The sequence below is a fragment of the Gymnogyps californianus genome, chromosome 8 (genome assembly GCF_018139145.2).
Source record: "Gymnogyps californianus isolate 813 chromosome 8, ASM1813914v2, whole genome shotgun sequence".
NCBI classification, from domain to species: domain Eukaryota; kingdom Metazoa; phylum Chordata; class Aves; order Accipitriformes; family Cathartidae; genus Gymnogyps; species Gymnogyps californianus.
The window spans coordinates 35,807,108-35,819,901 of record NC_059478.1 but is presented as its reverse complement, the minus strand read 5'-3'; the positions used below and the strand labels follow the sequence as shown (position 1 = coordinate 35,819,901).

The window sequence follows — 12,794 nt, the reverse complement described above, 5'->3', positions numbered from 1 at the left end:
TGATTTTTCCACAGGATGTGGCTACAGCACGGGAGGGAAAGGGAATAAAAACTGCCAGGAGAGTAACATTTGCTATAAATAAGCACATCGCATCTACTCAGTTAGGCAATGCTGGTCAACCTAAGTGCAGCAGATCTTGCCAAATCGTTACCAGTCCAAAAAGAAAAGCGAAAGGGGATCAGAGGTGGTTTGAAAGAGGAGCTGCCAAGAAAGCGCCGTGCCGGCGCTGCTCCGTCGCGGCTGCACTCGGCCAGCACGGCCACGGGCACCCCGGTCACGCAGGGGAAATGGAGGCCGGCATCCCGCTGCTGGAACAAACCCACCAGCAAACCACGGAGTGGTTTTTTCAGTCATAATAAAAGAAGTATTTTTTTTAAACGATGGGTTTACTTGAACGCTCTAGCGTTCATATTTATACCGATGCTCTGTCTTACTCATATTTAAAACGCTCTGTATGTTCTTACAGGGATTTCGTCAGGGCCATCACACTGAGAAACCAGTCCAAACCTTGCGCACTTTCTCATCTGTGAAGTAAGGCCTTGTTTACTTTCTTTTTCATTATACATCAGCAGCTGATGGCTTCTGTGTTTATTTTACTGAGGTGAAGGTGTACACGCAGAAATTCACCGACAGGCTTTCCTCGTGAGGAGCCCGGCCGCTTCATGTCCCTGGGACTTGGGGGTGACAGAGACACAGCGACAGCTGGAGGAAAAGAAACTCCCATGAACAAACGAGCTCAATATACGAGCGACTTTCACGCTCCCAGGGCTGAGGAAGGCTCCCTCGCCCCGCCGGGCCGGTTCCCCGGCACGCAGACCCCTTCCCTTCCCCACGCCCGCCCTTTCTCCTCAGGCACGCAGCCCGCCCACGCCTGCCCCGCCACCGGCGGAGCGTATTGCGCATGCGCGCACCGCTCCCCCTCTCCCCCCGTCTCCGAGCCCTCCGCCCGCTGGGAGGCGCACTTCCTTCGCGCCCTCTTCCCGCGGCCGGGCTGAGGCGTCCGAGCCGCTGCCTGACCAAAATCCCGCCCGGCAGCGGCCCCCGCTGGCTGCGGTAGCAGGGCTCAGGCGCGGCGGGCAGCCCTCCCTCCGTAGGACCCCGGTCCTCTTCCTCGGCGCTCGGCTCGGCTCGGCGGGGCCCAAGATGTCGACCAAGAATTTCCGCGTGAGCGACGGGGACTGGATCTGCCCCGACAAGAAGTGAGCGTGGGCGGCGTGGGGGGCGTCCGCCCGTCCGCCGCGGGGTCCGGGCTGAGGCACGGCACGGCACGGCACGGGACCGGACAGTCCCGTGGGGCAGCACCAGGTCCGGGCGGCCCGGGGGAGCTGCGGCCGCCGGGTCTGGGGGGGGGGGGGTGGAGGCCGGGGGGGGTTGCGGCCGCCCTCCCGCCGGGCCGAGGCGGGCTTCCCTGCAGGGTTTCATAGCTCCTGGCCCCCACCGTGCAGCGGGTCCAGCAGCAGCCCGCCCCAGGGTCGGGCACGGCCTGGGAAACTTCGTGTTTTAATTTGGAACAAACTCCGTTAGAAATATGAGGGCGTTTTTCTTTAAGTCTCGTGTGTGTGCATTTTGCAGCGTTCGGTTAACTAGCGTCTTCGTTCTCCTTCTGCTTTTATTTTCAGGTGTGGGAACGTTAACTTTGCTAGAAGAACCAGCTGTAACAGATGTGGAAGAGGTGAGTACCTGAGATGATATATCTTCTTCTCCTCGTCTATTTCTGTCTCTTTGAAAGAAAACAATATTAAATGTTTTTAATTAATCATAAAGATGTTTGAGAACTGCTGGGTTTTGGGTTTTTGTTTGTTTTTTTTTCTTTTCCAGAAAAAACGACGGAAGCCAAAATGATGAAAGCTGGAGGGACTGAAATAGGAAAGACACTTGCTGAAAAGAGTCGTGGCCTCTTCAGTGCGAACGACTGGCAGTGTAAAACGTATGCCCTTTTAAAAAATGCAGAGTGTCAGAGCCACACAACACATCTACAATGTGATACTTAATTTTGTCAGTATAAATTTACTTGTACTGATGAGAGAAGAGTGATCAAAATTCACGCTATTCCACTAGTGGTTTTGCTGTGAGGACAGCATTCATTTTTGTTTGCTGGACAGCAGTTACGTAATTAACATGACTGGAAAAAGATTTAAAAAAATCAAGACTAGGCAGGTAAAAGTTCATGTTTTTCTTTGGTAAGCTGAGACACTTCTCAAGTGCGGAAGAAATGCATAGATGGAAGTAACACCTTCATTGCAGTATGATATTTTGTTGTTAACATTCACTAAATATGTAATAAGTTTAGAACATAGTTAAATTCTTAGATGTTTCTCTAAGCCATCAATTGAGAATATTAAGATCTGAATTAGAAAAGGACTACTTTAATAAAATGCTTTGGTTTTTTGAAAGGTGCTTTTAGATTTTCTGGAGCACTTCTAAGGATTTCAGTTTTTGCTGATTAAGCTGTCTGACCAGTGAAATCTGGATCTTTTTTAAATTTTTTTCTGTCGGAACGTGGCTGTGTTCAGCCTGATGGGTTTCCATTTGCGCTGTTCCGCAGCGTGAGACGGGCAGGTTTCCTGGGCAGCGCCGTGGGTCCCGGTGTCTGAGGGAATCCACTTGATGGCACAGTTCAGGATTGCCCTGTCTTTCCGAGCTCGTAGCTAGGCTGTGTCTTACGGACCTCCTCCTCCCTCCTTGGGACTGAGCAGCGTCCTGATGATGGTGTTACAGAGGGATGAAGTATGAGTGGCCTTTTAGGACTCTCTAAGATAGAAATGCAGTAACGGAAGCCTGTAACTGTGCATCAGTGGACGACGATGACTGCTGATAAGCATTATTCCCATGGTAGCTTCTTCGTTAACTCCTCTGAACAGTGAATGCCACTTCTGGAGAGTAATGAGGAATTTTAACACTTTTTGTGTAGTCTTACTTCTGTTAACTTGTCTGCCTACCTGCCTGTTAGTTTTACTTGTTTCCCTTTGATTTGTCCAGTGTGGTCCTCTTCCCGTCATCCTCGTGCTGGGGAGATACCCATAGACTCTCTTGCAGTTCTTTGTGTCTTGGTGTCTGTTGGCCTTGGAGTTAATTGTGTTGTACTAGTGACTGCAGATCACTGCTAGAACTTGGCAAATACGTTTTTATGACTTTTTTTAAAGTGTTGCCTCAACACTTAAGCTTTTTGATTTGAAATAAAATGTTTCTTATTTCTGTTTTGTTCTTTTTGCCTCCGAAGATGTGGTAATGTGAACTGGGCCAGAAGATCAGAATGTAATATGTGTAATACTCCAAAGTACGCTAAATTGGAGGAAAGGACGGGTAAGATGTATATGGTTTTAAAATACTCGAATTACTGTGAGAAAACCTCTTTATAAATCACAATGTAATTTAAAGAGATTGTTTTCACAGCAGAACTAGCAAAGTTGAATGATCTACCATACGTAAATAAGTCTGTAGGTTCTTAGACTTGATTACTTTTAGTAGTGTGTAAAGTATGTGATGGTTTCATTTGGAAAGTCAAGGAATAGTCAGCTTAAACTGCCTCTATATTTGATTTTTATACTAAGACATTTGGAAGGAGTAATGCAATATTTTATTGAACTCCAAAAGGTCTGGTTTATATATAGTGTCCATCTACAGAGAATTCAGCAGTCACGAGAACAGTGTGTGAAGGCTGTATAGATTAGACTGTTATCTCTTAATGAGGTTTGGTCACACTGTGACACATTTAAAGTTCCTCCTGCATTAACAATGAACCCAGTGGTAACTAGAACAGAGGATATCCTTACAGTGCGGTCGTAACTATTTATACTGTTACCACTGCAAATGGGATCAGGCAGAGAATTTAATGCATAGAGTGTAATGCTGATGCATATAAAAAAAGAAGCATGGAGAAGAGCACAGAGCTTATTATTCAAAAGGAAAAAGAATCTTTTTTTAATATTCTTATTTAATATTGTAAGAATATTACAGGATAATATTTAATTGTATTTCCTATAATATTTCATATAATTAAATATTTTTATAGTTAATTAATCTTTCAAGTTCTGGCATCCTTCAGGGTAAATTTGCAGTCATGTGCAGGACACCTAGCATGTTGCACATGCTTGCAGTAAATTACAGAGTCAGCTGAAATTAAAATGAGCCGTTGAAGTTTTCCACTCGCATTATAAAAAGGAGTAGAAAGATTCTTAAGGCAAATCTTGGCAGTTGTACAATTCACTGCAACTACAGGATACTTTTGTTCCTGTTGCTCCCTGAGAATATGTATGTATGACTTTATGTCACAGAATAATTGCGATATGGGAGCAGACTGGCATGCCCAGAAGCCACCAAGGAGGCTGCATGCACGCAGGACCTGGCTGTGGCAAAGAGGCTGCACCAGTGCCAGCAGCTGGGAGAGCAGTTAGCCAGCATGGCCCTCACCTCGTGTTTCATTGCCTGCTTTCCCGAGTTGGCTACTGGCTGCTCTCAGAGGTGGGATTTTGGTCTTCCGAGGACAGTAGCCTTTATTCTAGCGCCTCGGAGACATTCTTGTGTTTATCCACGCCAAGGCAATTGTCAGGCACTGCAGCCCCACCAGAGTTCTTCTGGGAAGCTGGTTGCTCAGCACACCTATAATCCTGAAATTTCCCCCCCCCCTTCTTTTAAACGCTGTTGCTTCTGTGTTATGTGTCGTAATCAATTTTATCCGTTAGGTTTCTGAGGAACTATGTTTAATAAACGTGTGTGGGAACAATTCATGTTCTTCTTGAGATCATATTACATCCGTATGGCATATATTTATAAATCCACTGAAGGCTTCCAGAACCTCTGTGAAAGTTTATTCTAAACTTTGTGCTTAATGTAGCTGAATTTGGTGCAGCTCAAGAGATTGTCTTGGTTTACCCCTTTTTAAAGGATACGGAGGAGGATTTAATGAACGAGAGAATGTTGAATATATAGAACGCGAAGAATCAGATGGGGAGTATGATGAGGTAAGATTAGGTACATGTATTACTCTGGAGAGACGGGTATTGTGTGATTTGTGTTTAGCATGCAGACATTTGCATTTGGTTTCCTTACGGGGAGAAGCGCTAGTCAGAAATACGTTGTGATGCGTCTCTTTGTCAAATGCTCAAGTGTGAAAGTTTTGAACTGCAAGTGAATGCATCTGTTTTGTCTTTTTGGGGGTTAAAAACTAAGAATAAGTTCAAATTAAACTGGTACAAGCTGAGTTCATTAAATTTCTTAGGGAGCTGGCTTCAGGGTCATGCATGTTGTTTTCAGACAGATGTTCAACGCTGTTTTATAAAGATATCCCATAGACACAAATATAAAATATTGTTTTGTTAAATTCAGATTTCCATTAATCTTGTCTGTGGGTACTAATTGTATCGAAGACAAGCATCTCTTTAGAAAGTTTCCTGTTGCTAATTGATGTTTCATGCTACTTCTCTTTCCCTTTGAGCAATACCTTATTTGAAATTGATAGATATTTATTTTCTTATAGAAGTTTTATCAAAAAATACAGTTGGAAATTACTTTTGATTAAATCATATTCTAATGGAATAAAATTTCTTAGTTTGGACGCAAAAAGAAAAAGTATAGAGGGAAGCCGGTTGGTCCTGCGTCTATCCTGAAGGAAGTAGAAGATAAGGAATCTGAAGGGGAAGATGAGGAGGATGAGGATGAAGATCTCTCCAAATATAAATTGGATGAGGTAGCGTGTTTTGGTTTTTCTCTAGCAATTATTTTTTAATTATTACTACAGTGCTGTTTAGTATTGGTAGGTAAGGTTTGGTCTGTATGTTTAGCTGCCTTTAGAGCAATGCAGAGGAGCAGCTATCAGAATAATGGTGCCTACAGCTCCTGTAAAGTATGTGCAGAAGCTCTGTTTTGTTCTAAATACCTGCATTCCAAGATGTATAATTTTTTTAAACCACAAAAAATTAAAAGGTTATCTGAGATCAGAATCAAAAATTTTGAGATCTTTATTTGGAACCTTTATGTATGGTTACCATATAAAGGGAATGTTCTTGAATTTTTTTCTTAGCCTTTTAAAACAAAGTCAGATTTATTTTTTATAAAATGGAATAAAATATTCAGAGATTTTTTGCATCTTTCTGAAATACGTGATCATCGCATATTGGATTGTCCACATCTTTGGCCAGCAGTCCTGCAGACACGTGTATATGCTTATTTTTAACACAACAGTCACCAAACTTTGAATATGAAACATGCCTCTGCAGAATTATGCTATGGTTATAGATTTTGAGTCTGAAAATTCTTCCAGGCGCTCATTTAAAGTAACTGGTAAAAGACAATGTCTGTATTTTCATTAACTTCATTGAGTAACAGAAAATGGGACTTCAGATGGGTTTTTTGCAGGCTTTTTAATAGTTTGCTTTGAAACACAAATTTTCAGTCACTCCTTACTCTTAAAATTTTTGGATCTCATTAAATGCACTAACAGTATTTTCGAAGGTTGAAAAAAGGCACGAAATAAACGATAGAATAAGTAAAAAAGCACTTAACTGAAGAAAACAATCAAAATATTTCTTAAGTGTTTTTTATATATCTGCATTTTTTCAGGATGAGGATGAAGATGATGCTGACCTTTCAAAATATAATCTTGACGCCAGTGAAGAAGAGGACACTAATAAGAAAAAGAAATCCAATAGGCGCAGTCGTTCTAAGTCTCGATCTTCCCACTCACGATCTTCATCGCGCTCATCCTCTCATTCAAGCTCAAGGTCTAGGTCCAGGTAAACGGGTACAGGTCAAGGGTAACGCCAGGCAAAATGTCAGTATCTAACTTCTTTATTTACTTTTTTTTCTTGATTGCCTTACAGTTTTAGTTTAATAATGTTAACAATTTTATGTACAGAATTTGCACAGGTAGATAATATTCTGTTCTGACCTTCTGTGGATCCTCGGTAGGGAGGCTTCATATGTCTCGTTGCTTGTTTTAGTGAATTTAAGTTGATATTTCAATTGAATCCTTCAAATAAATTTAAAAGTATAACTTATTTTCAATTTTATTTTTAGGCTTGTTGGCCATATGTGATTCAATGGGTGAACTTTTTTTAGCAATGTTGAGTTGTTGAACAGGGAAGCAGAAGGGTGGTATTGTTAAAGTGAGAGGAGGTGGCAGAAGAGGGCAGTGATGATGCAGTCCAGACAGATTCAGGGAAAGGACAGAATGGAAAATATCCTGGAAATAAAGACAAGAAACTTGAACTTAGTTTGATGGCAAGTGACAAAGCTTTAAGTACAGGGGCAATGTCAGAATAATGCTAAAGGTTTATACTGATCATGGGGCCACAAAAAAAGTCTACAAAAAAAGTGAGATTTAAGATCTCACGTTATTATTTAAATTCAGTAATATATGAACAATTCAATAAATGTTTTGTAATCATGTGATGTAGATCACGTTGTAGCTTTTTAGCTGCCTTGCAACTAATACAAGGATGATACTGATAGGTTTAAGACCTCAAATCGGTACTAGCTCATAGGGTTATACATAAAGTTCATATACATAAAGTTCAAGTTTCTTCTACTCTTCCTAGCTTTGTAACTGCGCCTCTCTGCTCGCACCGCTGTGATCACTGCCCAAATTCTTCAGACCCTCATACTAACCAGATGTCAGCCACTGTCTCTCTTTTGTCTTTCTCCCCATTGCTGTCATGCTTTTTATCATGCTGCCTCTACTATGAAAAATTGTGTTCTTCACAGTACCTATTGTCAGCCTCCCCACTCCTTCAAATGCCGTCTTGAGATGTGTATTTGCCGCGTGGTTCCAAGGAGGAGCACTGAGTGAATAATAGTGACTAAGCTGACCGGCTGTCAGCAATTTTTGTAAATGCAGTGAGGTGTGGAGCAAGATCTTTGAGGAAGTGGCTGTATTGTCCTGGGTGAGGATAGTATGCAGCCAGTATGGGCTGCATGTGAGTGCAGTTCTTGGGTTCAGGGGTGGGAAGGCCAAAGAAGACAGAAGAACTTCATCTGGCCATAACTTTGTTCGCTAATTCACAAATGTTAACAGTGAAGTAAAAAGTAGCTTGTCGTAACTGAAATTTGCTAGGGATCTTTCAACTTTCTGTTGAACCTTTTGCTTCTAGCTACAGATAATTAATTGGAAATGTCGGTTGCCATTTGTGCATACTTTGTGGTTTTTAAAAAGGTTTAAACCTATTTTCTAGTTAGCATGTGTTCATACCGCTTTTGTTTTGCACAGTAAAATGAAAAAGACATGGTAACAGTATAAACTGGGAGACTGACAGCATGTATAATACATTTTTCCTGAAAAGATTATTAGAATTTGATTGCAATGCCTTCTTTTTACAATGGTTACTGCAAGTCCGCTACCATTTTTACATACCTTTTGTGGTTTGTGCTTTAAAGAAAATCCATCAACGTGAAAAATTTGAAAATAATTTTGACTAGTTACAAGTAGTGTTAACTATGTCCGTATTTTAGCCAAGAATTAACTACTACCTAATTTTTAATGCAGGGGAGAGTCTTTAAGAAAACGTGAAACTGCTTACAGAATGCTTGTGAGAACTGATTTGGGGAAGATTTGAGCTAGCTAGTCCCAATACTCTTACCTACTCTGCTTTTCAAAGAAACTGATGGTTTTCAAGTTAAGGCACAAATTAAAAGTTAAGGCATTGATTTCATGAAATAGTTAATGGATATGCAGTTGTTTCATTTTGCCAAATAACTGCAATCCTGTTTAATTTTTGTGCTTTGTTTTAGGAAACGTAATAAAAAGCTGACTTTATAAATTTTTTTAGTGCACTATCTTACTATGTTAAAGCTTCCATTTTAAAATGTACTGTGGTGATACTGGGGGAGTAGGAGGAAATTGTCACTTCTTTAATGACTCTAGGCCAAATTCTATTGATGCATCGTTGTCTCTGCTGCTAACAGTAGCAGTTATTCTGCTAAATACAAGTCAGACACTGGAAAAAAATCTTCCATGTTGTTTCAGGTCCCATTCAAGAAGTTCTTCCAGTTCCAGATCAAGATCTCGTTCCAGTTCCAGAGAACACTCTAGATCTCGTGGGTCGAAATCAAGGTGAATGAGGTAGCACTCTCTCCTTGCAGAGAGAAAAAAGGGCAGAAGAACCAACCGCGTGTTGATTTCATCGTAAAATTATGCCGGTCAAAAAACATTAACTCATTTTTATCTTGGAAGTCAGAATTCCTGGGGTCTCTGCACGAGGTTGTTACCACTACAGATGTATTTCTTGAGAATGCGAGGTTTTGGTTGAAGAGTTTAAGTCTGATCTAAGCTAGACGAGTGGACGCCACAGATCTTCACTTTGAAGGAAGAAGAATTTGAATGCATGTTTACTCGCTTCAGTAATTTTTGCCATTTTTACTGTTTCCACTTTAGCTACTTGATGTGGAAGAACATTAGAAAATACGCTATGCTTCTGGTTTTGTGTTTAGTGATAACTTATTTAGCATATCTTAACTTCCACTAGATAGTGCTGCCATTATCTTTATAAATGTGGGGGGAATGTATAAAAATGTTGATAGTAAATCATGTGAGAAGCTGACAGGAGTTTGAGCTAGCCGACGTTTTCTGTATAGCAGTTACTGACCTGTGCGGGGAAGAGTAACGAAAGCATCTTAAGTTCCTTGAGGTGTCCTTGCACAGGCATCCTGTTGGCAGGACTTTCCTTTTGCCATGGAATGAAGAAAACTGTCCCATCTCCATGCATGCAGAGAATCTTAAAAACTGTAAATAAGGAAGTTTGAGTTGGGAAGACCAATCGCAAATGGTGCCACCGCCCTTTGGTGGCGGAAACATGCTATGGATTATCGCGTGAGGGTCAGCGCGAGATGGAATCCGTGCTTTTAGGAAGAGAAAAAGGATGCCTGTGCCCCCACTAGGTGCTGAAGCGACTCGTCAGCCGAGCTGGGTTATTTGCTTGTGCCACACGGCATCCGCCGAGTGTCCTCAGTGTATTAGCTTGTGTGAAATAGGACTGCTTTGTTGTTTACAATGAGAACCCTGACAATATTTTGCCAACAACATACGCTGTGTTGTCAGGATTTTTTAAATGTTTTATCCAGCTTACTGAAAAAACGCTGTTAGGTGTTTTTATATAATTTTGGAATTAGAGTTTAGGACTTTCTAGCTCTGTTACTTTTTCCACAAGTGTTTTTTTTCCTTGGTTTTTTTAGATAACCAAAGTGATTTTTGAGTGCTTGTGAGTGAAGCCTGTTCATTTTTTTTTTTAATGCCAAAATTACTGTATTCTAAGAGGTTTTTTAAAATATTTTGGTTGTGGAAGGTCTTGCTCTCTACACAAATTTATTTTGAGATTTGTAAATATACCTTCTGAGGGTTTTGACTATTCTAGTAAGACAAACGTTACTTTACAAATCTCCAATGTGAAATATCCATTAATATGATGTGAAACATTGTTAAATCAGCGTTACATCTGTGGTTTTCAAGCCATTTTGCTTTGTGAGTTTAACTACTGAGGAAGGTCCTTACGTAGGCTACCTCCTGTCCCAGTCTCCCATCGCTTCTTTGTCAAAATGCATCATTCTGGTGAATGCTGGAAAGAGGTTTCCAGACCGTTGGTGGTCTGTATATCAAGAAACACTGTTTAGCAAAATTTATTAAGAAAACTACCACGGCAGTAGAAGTCTTTATTGGCAGATAACTAAGGAGTAAGTATTAAAGCACCCACACATTTATTTGACAAAACACTGATGGAACTAGAGTAGTGAGTGTTCATGAAAACTGTCTCTTTTTGTTCTTTCTTTGTTCTTTCTATATTATACCAGAATTAAATCTGATTTATTTCTTAATCAATAAAGATCCAGCTCCAGGTCCTACAGGGGGTCTTCCACCCCAAGAAAGAGATCTTACTCAAGCTCTCGTTCATCATCTTCCCCCGAGAGAAGCAAGAAGCGAAGTCGTTCTAGATCTTCTTCATCTGGTGATCGCAAAAAAAGACGATCGAGATCACGGTCACCCGAAAGGTTTGGGTTTATGTAGAATAAGAATGGGTGTATTTAAATGTGTGATTTTTGTTTGGTTTTTTTTTTCTGAAGGACTGAGATTCACTGGGAGAGAATTGAATCTGATCAGTTATTCTGATATTAAAAGTAGTTTTCTCACTTCCCCTACTCTTCCTGTTAAAACCTCTGGTTCCCCCCCCCCCCCCAATGACACTTCCTCCTGTTAGGAGCATGTTCCATAGAAAGACCTGGGTCGCCATTCTTTCAGTGTGTGAAAGTGCTAATGTGTACATTATTGATTTCTTTTCATAAGCAAATACTGCATTTAGAAAATGTATTCTACTTTCAGTATTAAACTTACATTTTTAGTATTAAATTCACATTCATGAGCTTAGTGGTTTAAAGTTATTTCTATATTCTTATAAGGCCCCTATCAGATATACTTGGCTTCCAGCTATTATAGGATACAGACTACTCAAAGTGGATGCTAAAATTAATTTCAACTTATTTCTTTGCATGCTTTCTCCATTTATATCTTGCAGACGCCGCAGATCATCATCTGGATCTTCCCATTCTGGTTCCCGTACAAGTTCTAAAAAGAAATAATGTATTAAAGCTCACATTTAAAAAAAAAAAAAAAAAAAAATTGCAGTCAGTGCATGAGACATTTTTAAGAAGTTGGTGTCTTACTTGGTCAGAAGTGCTAAATCTGCTAGTAGAGGTGCATGTCTGTCCTTGCTTTCTGGAAAACTGCAGCTTTGTTCATTCATGAAACAAAAAGTGAGGTAGCATTTTAAGCCATAAACTCCCCAGAGGAGGTGTGATGTTTTATTATTTGAGTAAGGCGGGGGTTATTGTTTTTAAAGTCTCAGTTACTCAATTCCTGGCTCTCTCATATGTATGAGCGGGCAGAGGTTGGATATGTTCTAATAGAACTCTGCTCTTCATGTGACAATTACAAAGAAGTGTCTGAGGAATATAGGAAGAACCCATGAGCTTTCTGCACCCAACTCCTGAGCTTGTTTGATGTAGCTCGTATGGGACCACAAAAGATTAGCGTAGCTGTAGGGCTGGTGTTACCCATTGGATGACAGTAGTGAGTACTTAGGTCTAATTATTTTTTATTTTTCTGTGTTGAAGTAAAATTATAGATGGATGCCCCTCTCTTTCTCTTTAGCTCTGCTCAGTGCAAGATAGCTATTAAATACCCAGTCCATCACATGATTCTGTAGAGAGTGAATTAGACTTCATTCCTTCGAAGCGAGGATGTTTGAGAGGTTGGGCACTATCCTCTCCGTTGCTCGAGTCTCATAGCTGCCGGTGCCTGTCACTAGACATTATTTGCCGCAGTCAGCAAAGTGCCCTTTCTGCAGTGCGTGCTGGCTATGGTATTTTCACATGCATGGACCCTGGACTCCGCGATCCTTTCTTGTAAAGGGATCATTTAGGAGCTACTCTTGAGATGGAGGAGTGTGGAACTAGCTTCTTGGAATCAAGTGAAGCTTCTGCAGGCCATCTGTAAAATTCATTTGGGGCTGACTAAAATTTTCAAGGTATCTGAATTTTATTTATATTTAAAAAGGAGAATTAATAAACTGTGTAGAAAGTTCTGACATCTTAAATGTGTTCTTCATCAATCATTCTTTTTCCCTTAAAACTAATTTATGGCTTAAAATGCTTTATTGAATCTATTTTACTAGCAATATCACATTAAAACTTGGTCTCTCTTGAGCTCCGTTTGGTTAAGAAAGGTTTAAGTATCTTCAGTGCCATCACAAGGTAAGTATGTTAAGGAAAATTCTTCTTTTTAAGCAAGCAAACAGCAATATATCTGCATTTAT

General features: G+C 40.7%; 1 protein-coding gene across 1 annotated transcript; it reads left to right on the top strand.

Annotated features, from left to right (window-relative positions):
* Positions 1–1,114: 1,114 nt before the first annotated feature.
* Positions 1,115–11,576, top strand: ZRANB2 (zinc finger RANBP2-type containing 2). The gene is made up of 10 exons (XM_050900761.1): positions 1,115–1,199; positions 1,620–1,672; positions 1,819–1,927; positions 3,221–3,303; positions 4,885–4,961; positions 5,549–5,686; positions 6,559–6,731; positions 8,960–9,046; positions 10,810–10,974; positions 11,496–11,576. Exons 1-10 carry the CDS (start codon positions 1,144–1,146, stop codon positions 11,557–11,559), a joined length of 1,005 nt encoding a protein of 334 aa, XP_050756718.1. The 5' UTR covers positions 1,115–1,143; the 3' UTR covers positions 11,560–11,576.
* Positions 11,577–12,794: the final 1,218 nt, after the last annotated feature.